General features: G+C 40.6%; 1 protein-coding gene and 1 long non-coding RNA gene across 2 annotated transcripts in view; one reads left to right on the top strand and one right to left on the bottom strand.

The window, feature by feature from the left end:
- LOC308646678 overlaps positions 1–19433 on the bottom strand; it is a 1527418-nt gene that overhangs the window by 707542 nt on the left and 800443 nt on the right. The gene's annotated exons all lie outside the window — the stretch shown is intronic.
- On the top strand, positions 1645–19013 carry LOC308647336 (lysosomal dipeptide transporter MFSD1-like; the record flags this gene model as incomplete). Its single annotated transcript, XM_081291421.1, has 10 exons — positions 1645–1828; positions 3106–3213; positions 8372–8494; positions 12095–12206; positions 13598–13654; positions 14007–14163; positions 15608–15705; positions 16271–16383; positions 18133–18180; positions 18952–19013. 10 exons carry the CDS (start codon positions 1645–1647, stop codon positions 19011–19013), a joined length of 1062 nt encoding a protein of 353 aa, XP_081147547.1.

Raw genomic sequence — 19433 nt, forward strand, 5'->3', positions numbered from 1 at the left:
GTCTCCCCAGAAACCATGATATATGATCCTCTGTATCAGCCTGCTTTCTGTTGCTCTAATAAAATACCTGATAATGGGTACTTTATAAAGAGATAAGGTTTATTAGCTCAGAGTCCAAGATTTGGCTGCCTCTGTGACTGCCAAATCACACTCACTTTGGTGAGTATCATCACAACCTGGTGAATAGCATCATGGTGAAAGGTATGAAAGGGGAGGCAATTGCAGTCCCAGAAACCTGATTGGACTAGAATTGCTTTTTTTAAATAGCACCCCACTCTCATAGGAAGTAATGGGGGCCCGGTAAAATTACATAACTCCCTTCCAAGGGCATCATCCCCATTGACAGAATTACCTCACACTTGGCCCCAATTCTTACACATCCTACCACCTCAACACTGCACACTGAGAAACAAGCCTCCAGCTTTTGAACTTTTGAAGGAAAAAAACACATACACATACTCACAAGCTCCAACAAAGCCCAAATTATAAGATCGGGGTGTCCCAGTATATAACACGTGTGTATGTGGTCATGGGGTAAGGTTGCTCTCAGCAGTCAGTGGACATAGACATACATGGTACTTTCTTTCCTTCCCTGATATGGTCAGAATTCTGGGTGGCAACCCAGAAGGGGTAACTGGTGGCTTTTATTTCTCTGGGAACAGGAGGCCTAGACATGCCATTCTCAAAGGATGTCATGCCCCCAACCCAACCTCCAGTCAGATATTCCTGGTGTCTCCCAAGCCTGTTTGCTGCTTTTAATGTAGTGCTGCTGGTCAACTTCAGTGTCCTCTTCTTGACGTTCCTGTGAGTTTCCCATACAAGTTATCAGGTTTCTTAACAAAGAGGTAGAAAGAAAAAATAGACAACGATAGTGAAGAGGCAGAGAAGTGGAGAAAGAGGGTAAGGAGTGGAAAGAATAGTATATAGTTAGGAACTCAGAGTTCTAGAGTGCCTGCTGCATTTAGGGAACTGTGGGAGGCTGGTAATGCTGGTGACATTTGGTGGAGTCTCTCTGGTCTGTCTCTAGCTTGGGTATTTAGTTCTGTGAGTCATACCTTAGATGAGCCAGACCTTGTGGGGAGCTCTGTGTTACCCCTGACTAGAACTCAGTCTGCCTCTGGTTTCAGGTGCAGGTGTCTGGCTCAGAACAGGGAGTGGGCCTTTCCAGAGGTTACAGGTCTTCTTTTTGTCATCACGTTCTGCAGCCTGATTTCTCTCAAACTTCTGACCCTGGAATCTTGCATCGAGGTAAGGCCTCTGAAGAGAGTGTCGAGGTAAGACCCCTGGGAGAAGGAGGTGGCATGCCATGGACTATCCCAACCTCTGGCCTCTGGATTCCTTCTCTCAATGTCATCTTTACTTTGTCCTAGCACTTCATTACTTGAGCCACTGAGGTGTGAAAATAGAGGCCAGCAAGTTCTTCCAATCCACACAGTTCCCTCTTCCACCTTCCCATTTCACACATGACCTCAAGCACTGTTCACTATTCCAAAGGGTGGAGCTCTATATAGAGTTCTTCTTGCAATAAACTGCCAGCTTATCTGAGTGGTCAACTTGCTCTACAAGGACTAGGATTCTCCTGCCCAACTCCTCCCCACACCTCTTGTTGCCCAGTGATGCTATGGGGCTGTACCAAACGGCAGAATGATGGAAGGGCCTCCTGCCACTTGCCAAACATCTTCCCATGACATATTCCTGCAAAAGGATCCCAGCATTCCATATGTGGCATGGGTGTATCACAGGCCTTCCAAAAGATGTGGTGCCCAGAGTGCTGCTTCCACTGCTGCTTTGAACCTTCCACTATTCCTTTTGCAACATCTGTGTAGAGGTGAGTATCTACACACCAATCTATCACCAGGTGCCTGGCCAGGACCAGGAACCTCACAGCACAAGTGGGCCAGGGGTGGGTAGAAGACACCATCCCAGAGTGCTAAAATTGGGTCTCAGCCACTCTTGATCACTAACACATGTCATAGCCTCTGTGTCTGCACCTGTTGTGATATGCTGGCCTTGTTTGCATAGGTGCTAGCATAAAAAAAGGCATGCTGTCTGTGCTAAGCCTGGTAGAGTCGGGGGAGGAAAAGCAGTGCTGGCTTGCTGATATTAGATGCCCTGATGCTTAGACCAGCTGCTGCCCTGTTCTGGATCTTTGCCCCTCCACCTCTGAGTGTCCAAGTTGTAGGGTTTCTTGGGTTCTGAGTGCTCTTCTATCATGTGCACAGCCTGCATGGATTTCCAAGTGCATACGGCTGTCTGTGCAAGGGTGTTCTTTTCATCCTTATCCAGTATCTGAGAAAATAGATGCATGGAGTTATTTTATTCTATACCTCACTCATGACAGGTGGCCCGATGAGCAATGGACTCCTAACTGTGCTCTAACAATGGAAATGCCAGTTTCTCCCTGGAGACAAGACTCTGTGAGTAGGGCCAAGCATAAGCAGCCTAAAGTGCTGGGATGGAGTAGGCTTGAGCATCTGGGGGTGATGGAGGCCAGGACAGATAGACTCTTCAGGCCTGTCTACTCTCCCCTAGAAGTTTGACCACCACTGCAGGTGGGTGAAAACTGCATTGGCCATCAAACTTCCTCACCTTCTTGCTGCTACTCCTGTCCCTTGGCCTTTACATGGGTCCCTTGCTGGAGACCTGCAGGATATACCTTGTGTGTACAAGAGACATGTCATTCTCTGAGAACAAAGCCATGGTATATTCATAGAGTCCCAAGGGCCCACACTAAGAACATAACAGGTTTGGGGAGGGAGGCAGGGATAGCCAAGGAGCAGGGGTTATATAGGAGGTAAGGGAGGGAGAAGCCGCTTGGGAGGACCCGTGAAGGACAAAGCAAATGGGGTCAGGACATATGCAGCGTAGGATGCATTTTGAAGTGTATAGGTGAGAATGTAGCAGAGTCACAGATCGGGTAATAAAGACTGAAAAAGGATAGGCAGAACAACAGGTGGTGGAGTGAGGTGTCATGTTGGTGTACTGGATTAGGGAGAAAGAGTAGGTGGGTGGGCTAGCTGGGGGAGTCAGGTAGGGTGGAGTCTAGTCTATGGTCAGGGCCAGTGAGAAACTGTCCCTTGGCTTGGCTTCTTACCCTGAACACAGCTTCATCGTGGCTGTACCTTCCCCAAAGACTTGCTGGAGCATCTCATCCTAGAGATGCTGATCCAGGCTATGGCAGTGAGCTCCACCAGACACCCCTACAAGGGCCAGGTAAGTGGGGCCTAATGTCTGTGCAGGGATACCCAGTTGTGCAGAGGCAACTTGCACCCCTGTCACTTTCTATGTTTTTCCCACTGCCCTTGCCCCTCTTATGCCTCATTAGCCCTTCCAGACCCATCTCTTAAGATGCAGTTCAAATCTCTCCTCCTCCTGCAACTTGGTGGTCATGTGCCCTCCTGAGTGCATTGCTTCCAGAGCCTACTGTGTGCTAGACTGTATGTTATTTGAGGCATGGGTATAGGGGTGTGTAATTACATCCTGCCCTTGTGTTGATAAGTAACCTGAGATCAGAGTAACACCAGCAGACACACAGGAGCAATCTGAGAGAGGGTTGGTCCTGAATGATGTAGCAGGCTGGAAGAAACCGAGAGTTTGGTGCTGGTCCTAGGTATGATTGTGGAGAGGCAGAGGACAGGAGCACATTACATGTGAGAGACATACCTGTGCAAAAAGGCACAGAAACCCAAAAGTAGGATGTTAAAGGACTGATGAGGGTAAGCTGTAATTCAAGCACAAGTTAACCCTGTGAGTGTCAAGATTAATAAGGCCCAGAAAGTTAAGTATGGAATTTAGTTTGATTGAAGTAGAAACCTAGGAGCAGTATTTTTTAAGTCATTGATTGATTAAGGAATAATTTACATATAGTAAAATTCTCCCTTCTTAGTCCACAATTATGGATTTTTGACAAATGGTTACTCTCTTGCATTCTCCACCATGATCAAAATTAGACCAGTTTCATTACCTCAAAAAATCTTTTCATCATCTTTGCTATCAATTTGTCTCTCTATGTCTTTATGGCTTTTCTCTGTCCATAATGATGTATAAAATGGGTCTTTGACCTTTTTAGTCTGGCTTCATTCATTTAGGACAATGCATTTGAGATTCATCAAGGTTGCTCATAACAGTAGTTTATTTCCATCTATTGCTAATAATGTATGGATGCCCTACAGATTATTTATACTTCAAAAATTGAAGTATTTTTACATTCTATTTGGGGGCATATGTTTTTTTTTGTTTGTTTTGTCTTTTTGGTTTTTTGTTTTTTTAACAAGGGATTGAACCCAGGAGTGCTTAACCATGGAGCTACATCCCCAGCTCCCTTCCCCCACTCTTTCTTTCTTTCTTTCTTTCTTTCTTTCTTTCTTTCTTTCTTTCTTTCTTTCTTTCTTTTTTTCTTTTTTAATTTTCAGATAAGGTCTCACTAAGTGAGGTAGGGCCTCACTGAAGTTTCTGAGGCTGGCTTTGAACTTGCTATCCTCCAGCCTCAGCATCCCAAGCCACTGGGATTCAGGTGTGAGCTACTCTGACCAGCGAGTTTCTGGCAGTTATAAATAAAGCTGATACGAACATGAACATTAGTTTTCATTTTTGTTGGGCAAATTTTTAGGGATGACATTGATGAGTCATAAGGTAACTACGTGTAGAACTTTTATTAGAAATTGCCAAAATTTGTCTTCCAAAACTACTGTACCATTTTGAATTTCTACCAGCAATGTATGAGAATTCCAGTTGCTCCACATCCTCACAAAAATTCGACATTGTTATTTATTGTGATTTTGTTTTTCAATTTTAGCCTAACAAATTAGTAGTGGTATTCCTTTAAGGCTCCTGTTTGTATTGTTGTAATTAGTAATGATTTTGAGTATATTTTTATGTCTCATTATCCATTAGTGTTTGCTCCAATCTTTTGCCCATTACAAAAAAAGCTTTTTTTTTTTTTTTGAGTTTTACAAGTTCTCTGTACTGGATTCTAACCTATGTTGCTTGTCATGTCCTCTATTCCAAAAAGCAGGAGTTCTTGGTAATGTTGTATTACCGGTACTGGGGGTTGAATCAGGGGTGGCCTACTGCTGACTTTCTCCCCTAGCATTTTTTGTTGTGTTCATTGTCCATGGAAAATCAAGACATCTGTGAAGAAGAGTATCATCACTTTCTTTTCAATCTGTGTGTCTTTATTTATTTTTCTTTTCAATATAGAATAGGAACAAAAAAAGAGTGGGCATCTTTGCCATGGGATTCTTTAGTATGACAATAACTTGACTAAAGGTCTTTCAGGAAGACTGGTGGGCCCTTGAGAAGCACATTACTCTCTCCTGAGGGCATCATCCCCATTGACGGTAATTCTTACAGGTTCTGCCACCTCAACACTGTCACAGTGAGGACCAAGTCTCCAGCCTATGAACCTTTGGGTGACAAACCACATCACACCATCACAAGCTCCAACAAAAGCAACATCATAAGAGCAGGATGTCCCAGTCTACAACATGTGTGTATGTGGGGGCAGGGGATGGTTGCTCTCAGAAGTCACTGGAAGCAGCCAGAGCCCCCATTTCGGAACCTCTGTGATGTCACACTTGATACTTCTTTCCTTCCCTGCTGTTGTCATGGCACTCTGGGTGTCAACTCAGAAGAGTTCACTGGTAGCTTCATTTTGCTGAGGACTGGAGACCTAAATATGGTGTTCTCCAATGACTTGAAGTCCCCTACCCAACGTCCAATTGGATATATTTGATTTATCCCAAGTCTCTTTGCCACATTGAATGTAGTGTTCCTGCTGAATGCCAGTGGCATGTTCTTTGCTTTTCCGTGAGTCTCTCATCCAAGCTGACAAGTTATTTACAAAGAGACAAAAGTGAAAATAGACAATGAGATTTCAGAAGCAGGGAAGTGGAGAAAAAGGGTCAGGATGGAGAAGAAAGATATATCTTTAGAAGCACAGAGGTCTAAAGTGCCTGCTGCATTTAGGGAACTGTGGGAGGTTGGTAATGCTGGTGACATTTGGTGGAGTTTCTTGGTTTGTCTCCAGCCTGGATATTTAGATCTGTCCTTAAAGTCTGTGAGTCTGACCTCAGATGAGCCAGGCCTCGTGGGGAACTTTGAGTTGCCCCAGACAAGAACTGAGTCTGGCTCTGGTTTCAGAGGCAGTGGCTTTTCCTGAATGGGGACTGGAGCTTTAACCTGGTTACTGGCCGAAAGTTTCTGGTCACCTTCAGCAGCCTGATATCTCTGAACTTGTCTGACCCTGGCATCTTACACTGAGGTAAGGCCTTAGACCCCTGGAAGAAGGAGCTGGCACCCCAAGTACTGATGCCTACAGGGGTGATTTCTAAAGTGCTGAACCCACCTATGGCTCATGATCCCTCTCTCCATGTCATCATTACTTAGACCCTGGTACTTTATTTCCCAAGCCACCGAGGTGTGAAAAAACAGAATCCTGGACTTTTTCTAGTTGCTTTAGAAAGGAAGAGTGGGCAGGCTGGCAAGAGAGGCCAGCAGGCTCTTCTAAACCACACAATTTCCTCTTCCTCCTTCCCATTTCACGCATGACTTAAGCACTGATCACTATTCAAATGTAGGGAGCTCTCTATAGGGAGCTCTTATGGCTGGAAACTCCCTTCTACCAGCCCATCGGATTGGTCAGCTTGCTTAATAGGGACCAGGATTCCCCTGCCCACCTCTTCCCCACCTTTCTTGTTGTCCAGTGATGATGTGGGGTTGCCCTGAGCAACCTCATGATGGAAGGGCCTCCTGTCAATGTCCAAACCTCTTTCCATTCCAGGCTCCTTCTAGCAGGACCCTGAGGCAATATATGTGGCCTGAATGTATCAAAGGGCTTTTCAAATGCCCTGGTGCACACATTGCTCCTTCCACTGCCCACTCAGGACCTTCCACTATGAATTTTGCAACATCTGTGTGGAGGTGAGTATTCCTCTTCCCTGTCTACTCACCAACCCATCACTGGACACCTGGCCAAGATGGGGAACCTCACAGTCTTAGTGAGCCAGGAGTGGGACAATCTTCCCAGACTGCTAAAAGTGGCTCCAGTCACTCTTGGTCACTTACATATGTTATTGCCTCTGTGCAAATGCCCCTCATGAGGGCCTGGCCCTGTTTGCACAAGTGCTGACATGAATAGGGCATCACATATGTGCTAAGCCTGATGGAGTCAGATTGAGGAAAGGCAGTGCCTCTCCCATCCCCTGGCTTGCTGAACTAAATATCCAGACACTTCAGCCAGCTGCTGCTCTGACACCTCTGCTTCTCTTGGCTTACCACTTCCTGCAGAGGTCTTGGAGGAGTTGGACGTTCTTTGACTATTTGTTCCAGTGACAAATATTTGATTATATTGCTGCTAAAAGGTATGCATAGAAATAAAATAGAGACAAGGATTCTTTGGGATAAGTGACTCAGTCACAGTGAGTCAATTTGCCATTAGAACTTGTTTTTATAAAGTCACTCATTTGGGAAAGTTAAACCATGAGTTGAAATAAAATCTCTAAAATGTCATTTTTCCCCTCTAGTGATCAAGTTTTAAGAAGGCAAACCTAAAACATAGTGACAGAATAAAAATATAACAAGTTCACATATGTTATTACTTCAACATGAAATATGTAAAAGTGGCACATACTTTGAATTTTTAAAAATTTTTTAGTTGTAGTTGGACACAATGCCTTTATTTTTATTCATTTTTCTGTGGTGCTGAGGCTCAAACCTAGTTCCTCACATATGCTAGGTGAGTGCTCTACTGCTGAGCTACAACCCCAGCCTACATACTTTGAATTTTATATTAGTTTGAACTATTTGATTTTTGTGTTATAAATGTTCATAATAAAATACAGAACTAGCTAAGAGTGTCAGTTACCAGTAATTAACTGTATGAATAATTAAACAAGTAGGTGTTTTAGAAAATATAACCATATCCTAAGGTTTTACATTAGTTTAATCTTTTTTGGGGGGGAGGTTACTGGGGATTGAATCCAGGTGTGCCTAATCACTGAGCCACATCCCCAGCCCTTTTTTGTATTTTATTTAGAGGTAGGGTCTCACAGAGTTACTTAGGGCTTCACTAAGTTGCTGAGGCTGGCTTTGAACTTGAAATCCTCTTGCCTCAGCCCCTCAAGACACTGGGATTACAGGCATGTGCTACCATGCCAGGCTTAGTTTTATCTTTATACAGAAATTGAAAAGAAAGTGCAGAGATTTCTCAGGTAGCCTCAGCCTGGTTTCTTCCCTTATTATGACTTAGGTGAGCTGTTTCTAAAGTGTTAACATCTTAGACCATTCATCACGAAGAAGAAATACTGGTATGTTAAAATTAACTGAAGTCACATATCTTTTGGATTCTTGGTACTGTGTCTTCCTGTTCTAGGATTCCATCTAGGATCCAACATGACATCCAGTCATCATGTCTCCATGAACTTCTCTTGGGGTGACAGTTTCTATGAACTCCCTTGTTCTGATGACCTTGACAGTATTGAGGAGGACTTGTCAGGTATTTTTTAGATTGTTCTCCATTGAATTTTCCAAGAAGAAAAATTTAAAAGCCACAAGAAAAAAGCAGCAGATCACATATAGGGGTATACCAATTAGTTTAATGGCTGATCTTTCAACACAGTCCCTGAAAGCTAGAAGATCCTGGAACAATATATTTCCAATGCTAAAATATACTGTATTCTAACCAAGACTCTTGTATGCAGCAAGACTAAGTGTCAGGTTTGACGATGAAATAAAATTCTTCCATGATAAACAAAAGTTAAGAGAATCTGCAGGTAGAAAACCAGCGGTCAACATATCCTTGGCAAAATATATCATTAAGAGGAAATGGAAAAGAACAATGAAAACCAACAGTGGAATGGAGTACACTATGGGAAAAAACTAATCAAAGAGGAAAATCAAGTCAAGTTAAATAACAAAGATAAACAAATATGGCTGGAAATACAAACCATATCTCAATAGTAACCCTAAATGTTAATGGCATAAACTCACCATTCAAAAGATACAGGCTAGTAGACTAGATTATTTTTAAAAAGATCCTACAATATGCTGTGTACAACAAAATCATTTGATAGGAAAAGAGATACACAGACTGAAGGTAAAAGGTTGGGAAAATCATACACTCACATGGACCTCAGAAGCAAGCAGGGGTGTCCTTATTCATATCAAATAAAGTAGACTTCTAGCCAAAGTTTATCAAAAGGGATAAAGAAGGAGAGGTAAATGAGAACACAGACACAACATATCAAAATCCCTAGGACATTATAAAAGCAGTACTAAGAAGAAAATTCATTGCTTGGAGTTTATTTCTTGAAAGAAGAAAGAGCCAAGAAGTAAATTACCTCACACTACACTTCAAAGCCCTAGAAAAAGAAGAACAAACCATCAGCAAAAGCAGTAGAAGGCATGCAATAATTAAAATCAGAGCTGAAATCAGTGAAATAAAAACAAAAGAAACATTTGGAAAAATTGACAAAACTCAGAGTTGGTTCTTTGAAAAAATACATAAGAATTACAGATCCTTAGTCATGCTAACAAAGAGAAGAAGAGTGGGAACCCGAATTACTAGCATACATTTTGAAAAAATAAATATCAAAACAGATACTACAGAAAAACAGAAGATAATTAGAAATTATTTTGAAACCATAACTCTAATAAAATAGATGATAGTGAAGGCATCAGTAAATTCCTAAAGTCATATGACCTGCCCAGATTGAGCCAGGAAGATATACATTTGCTGCAGTCCAGCTGGGCAAATAACCGGGAGGTGACAAGCAACTTGAAGGTTGAAGCGGGAACTACTTTATTGCAAGTGAACTCAGCAGAACTGAGCGAGAACTCAAAGTAGTGGGCTCCTAAGGTAGCGGAACCGCTTCTCTGCAGGACAACAGAGGTATACATACCTAACTAATTACACACAGCTTGACTCAATTAACATCATCTAGATACAGCAGTCAGCCAATAAGAAATCCTCATCATCTTAATGGCTCGCTGGCATTGCTTAACAAACCACTCCTCCTGGCAAACTGCCAGGCACCATCTTGACTTGATTTGCATCCCCAACATACATCACTTAAAGAGACCAATATCAAGTGAGGACCTAGAAGAAGTCATCAAAAGATCAGCAACCAAGAAAAGCCCAGGACCAGATGGATATAGAGCCAAGTTTTAAAAGACTTCTCAGGAAGAACTAATACCAATACTCTTCAATCTATTTCAGGAAACAGAAAAAGAAGGAGTACTTCCAACTTCATTCTATGAGGCCAATATCACCCTGATTCCCAAACCAGAGAAAGAAACCTCAAAGAAAGAAAACCTCAGACCAGTATCTCTAATGAATATATATGCAAAAATCCTCAATTAAATTCTGGCAAATTGAATACAAAAACATATAAAAAATATCATGCACCATGATCAGGTGGGATTCATCCCAGGTATGCAAGGTTTGTTCAACATATGGAAATCAATCAATATAATTCATCACATCAATAGACTTCAAGATAAGAACCATATGACCATCTCAATAGATGCAGAAAAAGCATTTGACAAAATACAGCACTGCTTTATGTTCAAAACACTGGAAAAACTAGGGATAACAGGAATTCATGTCAACATCATAAAGGCTATCTCTGTGAAGCCTCAGGCCAACATTATTCTAAATACAGAAAAAAGGAAGGCATTCCATCTAATAATTGCACCAAGACAGGAATGCCCTGTTTCTCCACTTCTATTAAACATAGTTTTTGAAACACTGGCTAGAACAATTAGAGAGACAAAGTAAATCAAAGGGCTGTGTATAGGAAAAGAAGAACGTAAATTAGTACTATTTGCTGATCATACAATTCTATATCTAGAAGAACCAAAAAGTCCACCAGAAAACTTCTAAAACTAGTAAATGAGTTCAGCAAAGTAGCAGGATATAAAATCAACACCAATATATAAAAGGAATTTCTGCATATAAGCCTCTGAGACCGAAATGTGGGAAACTGCCCCATTCACAATAACCTGAAAAAAATAAAGACACTTGGAAATGAATTTAACAAAAGAGGTGACAGATCTATAAAACAAAAACTACAAAAGAGTCATAGAAGAAGACCTTAGAAAGTAGAAATGTCTACCTTGCTCTTTGCTAGGCAGAATTAATTTTATCAAATTGGCCATACTACCAAAAACACTAAACAGATTTAATGCAGTTATGATCAAAATCAATGACGATCAATGGTATTCCTCTTAGAAAGTGAAAACCAGATGAGATTTTCAGGGAGAGAACTAAGATGGCAGAATAGAGGAGATACTGTGTCTGGGGGCTCTGCACATGGACCCAAGAAAACAGTCAAAATGCTTCTCCGCCAGGTCCTGCCATGATGGAAAAACTACATTTCAGAGCATGTGACAGGACACCATACAGTGAACCTTTCACAGATTCTACCAGATTGGGAAGCACAACGCAGAACCCAGAGGCTTTGCTTGCCAGTAAGATTCCAGACACCAACCCCAAACCCGCAATCTGAACAGACGCGTGGACCACAATCTGCAGATCAGAAGTATAAAATCAGCAACTCTACACAACTCTAGATCACCAGATTAAGCTCCACTCCCAAGCAATTCACCAGACTGAGTTCTGACCACAGCCCAATTTCATCCCAGCACCCCCACCTCACCAAACACCCAATGCCAGAAACAGATGGAATCCACCTTGGGAAACCTTTCTTGCCATCTCTTGGTGTGTGTGGTTACCAATGTGGTTCTGCTGCTGACCAGGTAACTGGTTCCCAACTCCCCCAGCCCCAGTTGTGATAACTCAAAACTTTCTCACAATATTTTTTTTGGGGGGGGCATGGCAGTCTTAGTTTTAGTTTTTATATTTGTGAAATAGTTATTGTTTCAAGAAGAGAGGAGGAAGGAAGGTAGGTGCCTATCTTGCTTTCTGCTTTCCCTTATTTGTAAGTTATCTCAGAGGTGGTATTTATCTAATTTTCTAGAATTTTTTTTGAACTGAATTGCAAAGATTAAACATATAATAAAAAAAATTCTTGATTACAGATGAAAACTCCTCTGATAGAATTATGCTCATGGCCTCTTCCCTTGCTTCTTTAAGGTGAAGTTATTAAGTTGACTGATATAAAGGACTTCTCCTTACCTCTGTGGCTGATATTCATCATCTGTGTCTGCTACTATGTTGCTGTGTTCCCTTTTATTGGTCTGGGAAAGTGAGTATTCTCTAGTATTCCTTTTTTTTTCTGGCTAAATTATAGGAAGCTCAATTATAAATATGTTTTTTAAACCTTCTTTGGTTATAATTTATATTTATACAGGAATTGTTTCCTATCCTGGGCTGTCATGGATTTTAGTGTTGGTTTAATACTTTTGTTATTCTTTTGAAGAAAAATAACAGTTTTTGACACATAATACTTATTTTTTTTTTTTTTTTGGTACTGGGGATTGAACCCATGGGTGCTTAATCACTGAGCCACATCCCCAGCCCTTTTAAAAATTTTTTTTGAATTTTGAGGCAGGGTCTCACTAAATCATTTAGGACCTTGCTGAGCTGCTGAGGCTGGCTTTGAACTTGTGATCCTCCTGCCTCAGCCTCCCATGTTGCTGGAATTACAGGTGTGCGCCATGATGCCTGGCCTTAGTAGTTGATTTTGAAATAGTCTTTGATTCCTAATACTGATGTTTTACTTGATTTTGAACTAGTATTCCTTTTGTTTCCCTTTATCCCTTGATGAGGAGGTGGTTATTGGGATTGAGGACCACATACTGATGTGTTGTGATTGGGTCCTGCCATTTGCTAGGACTGTAATTCTTTCCGACTTAGATTCGAGTCTCAAAGCGAGTTCTTCTTTAGCTTCGCTCCTTTTTTATTTTTTTTTAATTTTAATTTTTTATTTATTTATTTATTTTTTTGGTACTCAAGTATGAATTTATTTGCAGCCATTTATATAGAAAGATAATAATATAATAGTTATAGTGAAGAAAATCACTAAATAGTTCACCAAATATTTACACTAAGCTTTTCATACCATATCTGAGAATAGTGAATGGACCTGGAGCATCAACGTGGGACATGCAAGAAATGCCAAGTTCTTGAGTGAACCTAATTTTGGACACACTAAATCGTGGGGCCATGATGGTATAGTTTGGATATGAGCTGCCCTTCCTTTTTTATTGATAGCTGCTTAAACAGAGCAATATGTGAGTTTGATGAGTGTAAAAGGATGTATTTATAACCTTTAAGTTTATGTTCTCATTTTAAATAATTTGAAACAAGGATCTTATTTATCAGAGAACCCACTTAGTATTGCCTTTAAGGAAAAAAAAAACATCCTTAATTCCTTGTAGCAGTGTTTTTGGGTTTCTGAAAATCTGTGTGGACTGCCCACAGCATAGGTAGAAGGGAAAAAAATTGGCATTGCATTTGAGGAAATGAAATGTTTCTATAAGTACTTACACTTCAGTAGATTGCTCAAATATCAAATAAGCTGGGAAAATTATTTCAAAAATGGTTTATTAAACTTATTTTCATTCACCTTTATTTTGTCTTTTGTTTTTAAAAAACAGTATTTCTCTCTAATATGCTTTTTTTTTTAAATTTTAGAGTTTTCTTTATAGAGAAATTTGGATTTTCTCCTCAGAAAGCAAGTGCAGTTAACAGGTACTTACTTAATTCTGTAAGAGCTTCTGCAGGTCTTAATAAACAAATGTTATAAGAAGCAAGAAGGGTGTATGTGACCCAGTAGCACATGTGAACCCGAGATGGAATTGGGACTGTAATCCTGAGGGCCCACCTTAGTATTTATGGCAAGCCAGAGAATTCTGAGATTACTCTTTATGTTCTGTTTTCTTTTTTAAAAATTAATTAATTATTACATTCTGTTTTTATGATGGTCAGTTTAGAAAAATGCTACATTAAGTGTTAGGAGTTGCATTGCCTAGTATTTTTGGGACTTCTTGGACTTTCTCTTCAGCTGTGCTGCACTTCACTGACTATTGTGTTCTCTGGGCAGTGTCGTGTACATCATATCAGCACCCATGTCCCCGATATTTGGGCTCTTGGTGGATAAGACAGGGAAGAACATCATCTGGGTTCTTTGTGCGGTGGCCACCACTCTCATGTCCCACATGATGCTGGCTTTCACCATGTGGACCCCTTGGATCGCTATGGTAATGCCATTGGGGGCCGGGCTTCAGCGAGGACTCCTTTGGGTCCATGTCAGGAGCATGTTTAGCAAGCTCCTCTGGTGTGATTGATTTCAGTTTGTGCAAATTAATTATTTTTTTCAAGTGTAATTATTGATTATTAATTCATGAGTTTTTAGTTCATTTAACTTACTTTTATAGGACGACTTCATCTCTGAAGTAGAATTTGAAGTAGAGTAGCCTTAAGAAAGGCGAAACGCTAGTTATTTCCTTTCCTTTCTTAAGCATCATTCAAAGAAGCCCTGCCATCAAAAGTAGCAACACCCATACCTGCCCAGTGTCTATTCTTCCACCTTTAATTCTGGGCAGGTAAGAAAGCAGTAGTAAATTCACAATCCTTATTGCTGCTTTTCATTCACATTGTCATTTTTAAGACCTCAGGCCCAAGTGCTGCCTCTCTGATCTGTAGATACAGGAACCTCTGGCGCATAAATGCTCAAGCTGGTGGTGAAGATTGTACCGCAGAGCGTTCCTACAGGGCATTCCTGTCCCAGGGATGGAGATGCTGCTGCAGAGCCTTTGCAGTTACCATCCAGGTGGATGTTGTGAAGCTGCTCCAGTAACTTCTGCCCGTTTATTACTTTATTGTTATTATTATTATTTTGTGGCTCTGGGGATTAAACCCACAGGTGCTCTACCACTGAGCCACTTCCTCAGCCCTTTTCATTTTTTATTTTGAGATAAGCTGCTTAGGGCCTTGCTAAGTTGCTGAGGCTGGCCTTAAACTTGCCATCCTCCTGCTTCAGCTTCCCCAGCTTCTGGGATTACAGGTGTGCACTACCATGCCTGGCTCCCATTTATAACTCTAAAACCTCACCAGTAATACACAGACATGTCTGTTTTCCTTGCCAGCATGGGAAGTTGGCATTATTTTAATGTTTACCAGTCTGATAGGTAAAAGTGATACCTATTTAAACTTAAATCATAAAGTTAAAGTCAGCATTAGGTGATGTCTAACAACCAGTGGTTGGTGGCTCTCTGCTCCACCTCCTAGGTGTGACTGATGGCCCTGGAGGCAGGATAGTGGACTGTTGACATATGTTGCCTCAATTGCCTAATATGTAACCTTAGCGAATACTGGAAAGTAGCTTGGCCGGAACATCAGTAAGAGCTGTTTTCTTATTAACTGTATTTTCTTGCAGGTCCTTGCCTGCATCCAGGCCCCAGCCAGCTACGTCTGCAGACAATACCACGACTAGCAAAAGGGGTTAAGACAGTGTGTAGCTTGACACTAGAGAGAGAAATGGGTAGTGGATGGGTTGGTGCCTTTGAGTGAATTTGAGTCTAATCACAGTAAAATTTCCTTGAATGTTTTTATATTTAAGTTTCTGTGTCAGTTTTGCTAAATTGTATCAAAGGAAATGACCTTTTGGCTAATGGAAACTCTTCCTTTCCCCGGCTTCTGTAGTGTCTTCTGGGACTCTCCTATTCATTGCTTGCCTGTGCATTGTGGCCAATGGTGGCATTTGTCGTTCCTGAACACCAGCTGGGAACTGCATATGGCTTGTGAGTATAGTATTGACACATTCGGCCATTTATGTCTTCTTCTGCTGAGTCATTTTAATTATTGTAAAACTCTGATTCTTGGATCTAGCTATCAAAGGCTTCTAGGATAGCTCTGAACCCAGTGGTAGCTCGAAGAGTCCCTTAATCTACTTAGGATACTGTGGTGGCCCCAAGAGCTCAAGGTCTCCAGCAGGAGCTGCTGTGAGCTAAGCTGTAAGAGGTCATTGCTGACCCTGCCATCCCCTGCCCACCATCCAGAGCCTCTCAAGAAGTTGAGCCCCATCGTGGCCCCAGAAGGCAGGAGGGGCAGCTGCACCTATGGCTGGTGCACACGGAGCCCTTTGCTTGGGTATGAAGGAGTTCAGTACCTTATGCACTTAGGAGGCAGCCTCCCTTACCTTTGAGCAGATGGTCTTGTAGCAGAAGTAGTTATGGGAGAAGGAAAAAGTCTGTCCCATCATCCCCCTGGGAACATCTTTTATCATTGATAGCATGTGGCTGGCAGGAGGTGCTGGCTCTGTGGAGACTGCAGAGTGAAGTGTGCTTTTCTGTTTCTCAACGACAGCATGCAGTCCATTCAGAACCTGGGGCTGGCCATCATTTCCATTATTGCTGGCATGATACTGGATACTTGGGGATATTTGTTTCTAGAAGTTTTCTTTGTTGCCTGTGTTTATTGTGAGTATATCATGTGATGATATTTTTATCCTTAGGTTTTATTATTGCTGTTCTTTGTCTCCATCTCTGAGACTGAATCTCTAAAACCTTGCTCAGATTTGCCCAGTTCTTAGCCTGTGTATGAGAGTTTCACAGCTGTCGACTCTCTGGTCCCCTCTTGGAAGATTCCTGTCTATGAAGGCATCAGTGGAATCTTCTTTGTGTTCTGTTTTAAATATTCATGGTTTAAAAACAGTTTTCTCTTTTCAAGTAAAAGGGTTTGGAGGGTCCCTGAATGTATGCATAGTACAGTGGTTTTGGGGTGAGTGCTCATGGTTCATTTATTAGGCTGTTTTAAGTTGCTTTTATTTTCAGTCTGTCATTTAAGGTTTAACCTGTAATCAATCGTTCATTGGTTAAAAATAAAAAGTATTAGGAAACTGTTGAAAAACTATAAAAATAAATCAACATTTTCCATTGATAATCTTTATCATATACAGTAAATTGTATTTATCTGAAAATGTCTTCTATAACCTATCAAGTTTCATTCTTCATTGATGTATTTAAAATGATAAATCATGGTGATGATTTTAGCAAATTGTTAGCATCTGCAGCAGTAGAAACCATGCTTGAGTATTTGCATGTAATTGCTTATGAGAAGCCTGGAGTTCATTTTATTATCATAATTTTAGAAATAAGTGCATCAAATTTTAAAAATTCATCATTTGTTTTTTAACAGTGGGTCATTTAAGAATTCAGCATGAGGTCATGAGGTGTTTTGTCAATTTTTAATGCTGCAGCATGTGGTTTAATTTCAGTCCACAGTTCAACATACATTTGGGTCTCAAACCAAACACTATGCCATTTAAAAAGTGCTTCTTTGCCATATTAATTTAAAGTAAATTGAACTGCTTGACTTGGAAAAGGAAAAGCCAGCCCTCACTTTTGAGATCCTCCTGGCCCCAGGAGTCTGGTGACTGTGTCTTCGTGTATAGTTATTTCATTTCTAAAATGCACACAGTGTCTTCAGGTTTAAAATCCCCAAGGGACTACTTCTGTTTGGAATTCTGTAAAATGGTAAGCAATCTAGGGGCTGGCAGCAGCTTGGAAAGTTCTGGAAGGACTAGCATTTAGAGAGAGAAGGAGGTTGGGGCAGCCTGGGGTCATGGTCCCCCCCCCCCCCCCGTGAGGTGGTCTCACTGTGACATGTTCATATGTGCACATAGCATGGTTTGGTCTGTTTCATTCCCTTATTCTCCCCACTGAACTCCCTGCATCCCCTTTCCCTACTTTGTTCTTCCTCTAATCTCCTTTCTATTTTATGAGAACCCCCCTTTTCTCACTAGCTTCTACATATGAGATACATCATTTGACCCTTGACTTTCTAGATCTGTCTTATTTCAGTTTGCATGATGTTCTCTAGTTCCATTCATTCACCAACAAATGTAATTTCATTCTTTGTAGCTGCATAAAACTCCACATTTTCTTTATCCATCCATCTGCTGATGGGCACATGGGGTTAGAGTTAAACTTGTCTTTCAGGCCTTGCCGTCCTGGCTGAGTAGCAGCCAGTTCTCATGCAGAAAATGCTGTGTGACTTATATTTAGTGCTTTTAGAAAAACCCAATAATGAGACTTTTTAATTTTTTAAAAAGCCAATTAATAAAGATTTGATGAATCTGCATTTTGTAATTACATAGAGATTATTAAGAAGAAATACTTAGTTTTAAAAGATCCTGTTTCTTCTTTTTTTTTTTTTTTCACTCCTAGTGTCACTTTTATCTGTGGTCTTACTTTATTTGGTGAATCGTGTCCGAGGTAAGAAGTGGTATTTTTTTCTCAAGCTCCCGTGGGACAAGCTCTTGTGGGTCATCGTGTGGGGTCCCTGGGTTGTCTGCACACCTTTTGTAGGCCAGTGTTTTCATTGATTTAATAGTCTTGGAAACACATTTGATTATGTCGCATTATTATGTATTCTGGACTTGCATGTTTATTAAAATGGCTGTCATTTTGGAATATAAAGTCTTAGATGTTATTATTACATGAACAAAAATATGGCATTTAAAATATAACCTAAACCATTATGTGTTGCCATCCTATATTTTTAAACAATAAGAAGTAGACAAATTTGTAGCTGTAGTTTGCATTTTAGAGTCAAAAGTGTTTGGTTTATAATTGGAAATACAGATTTTCCTTTTGCTAATGCATATCAGTTCAACGTAGATTAGTGCTTTTCTGTTCTTTGTAAGACTTTGATGTTGCCTTTGTTGCTGATGGATGCTATGTTCTCAGCAGAATGTAATATACCTGCTGTCTAAATAGTTTCAGGTCATGTCCTTTACTTTCTCTTAATTTTCACTATTACTGAATATTGACATAATGTTTCAATTAATAAAACCTGAAGCAATACATTATTCCAAATTTAAAGATAAAAACTAAAATTAAGGATTATTTATATCACATAATAATTCTGTTTTTTCTCTCATACCTTTTTATATTACTTAAAATAAGGTTTGTCTATGCAAATATTTGCACGGATGAATTTTACTTATAATATTTGAATGAAAAGATTCTGTGTTTGTGTTTTAGATGGGAACCTAAATTATTCTGCAAGAAAAAGGGAAGAAATGAAACTTTCTCATACTGAGTAAGTGTGAAAAGGGAGAAAAGTTGTCTTTATTTATTTATTTTTGTCTTTTCCTCTCTGGAGTTGGGGATCCAACCCGGGCTCCGTGAATGTTAGGCAGCGCTCTACCACTGAGCTGCAACCCCGCTGAGTTGTCTTTTATTTTGAAAGTCTTAAATATTAGCATTCTATTTCAAGTTATTGGGTTTAGAATTCTAATATTTAGTCTCTCTTGAGAGCTGACAGTTATATCTGGAACTATGGGGACAAAGTTCCTGTTTCAAAAAAAATTAAAAAGACCATCACAGCAGCTTAATTAAGAATAAAACATGATTGGGCTGACCTTGCCTTCTGGCAGAGAGAGGGGTAGTTCTTGAGTGGCAGAGGAAAGGCTTGGCCCTGAGTTCCTGGGCACGTGTACTCTTCCCCTCTCCCAGATACTTAC

The sequence above is a fragment of the Spermophilus citellus genome (assembly GCF_964194105.1).
Source record: "Spermophilus citellus genome assembly, chromosome: 4".
In the NCBI taxonomy this organism is placed as follows: domain Eukaryota; kingdom Metazoa; phylum Chordata; class Mammalia; order Rodentia; family Sciuridae; genus Spermophilus; species Spermophilus citellus.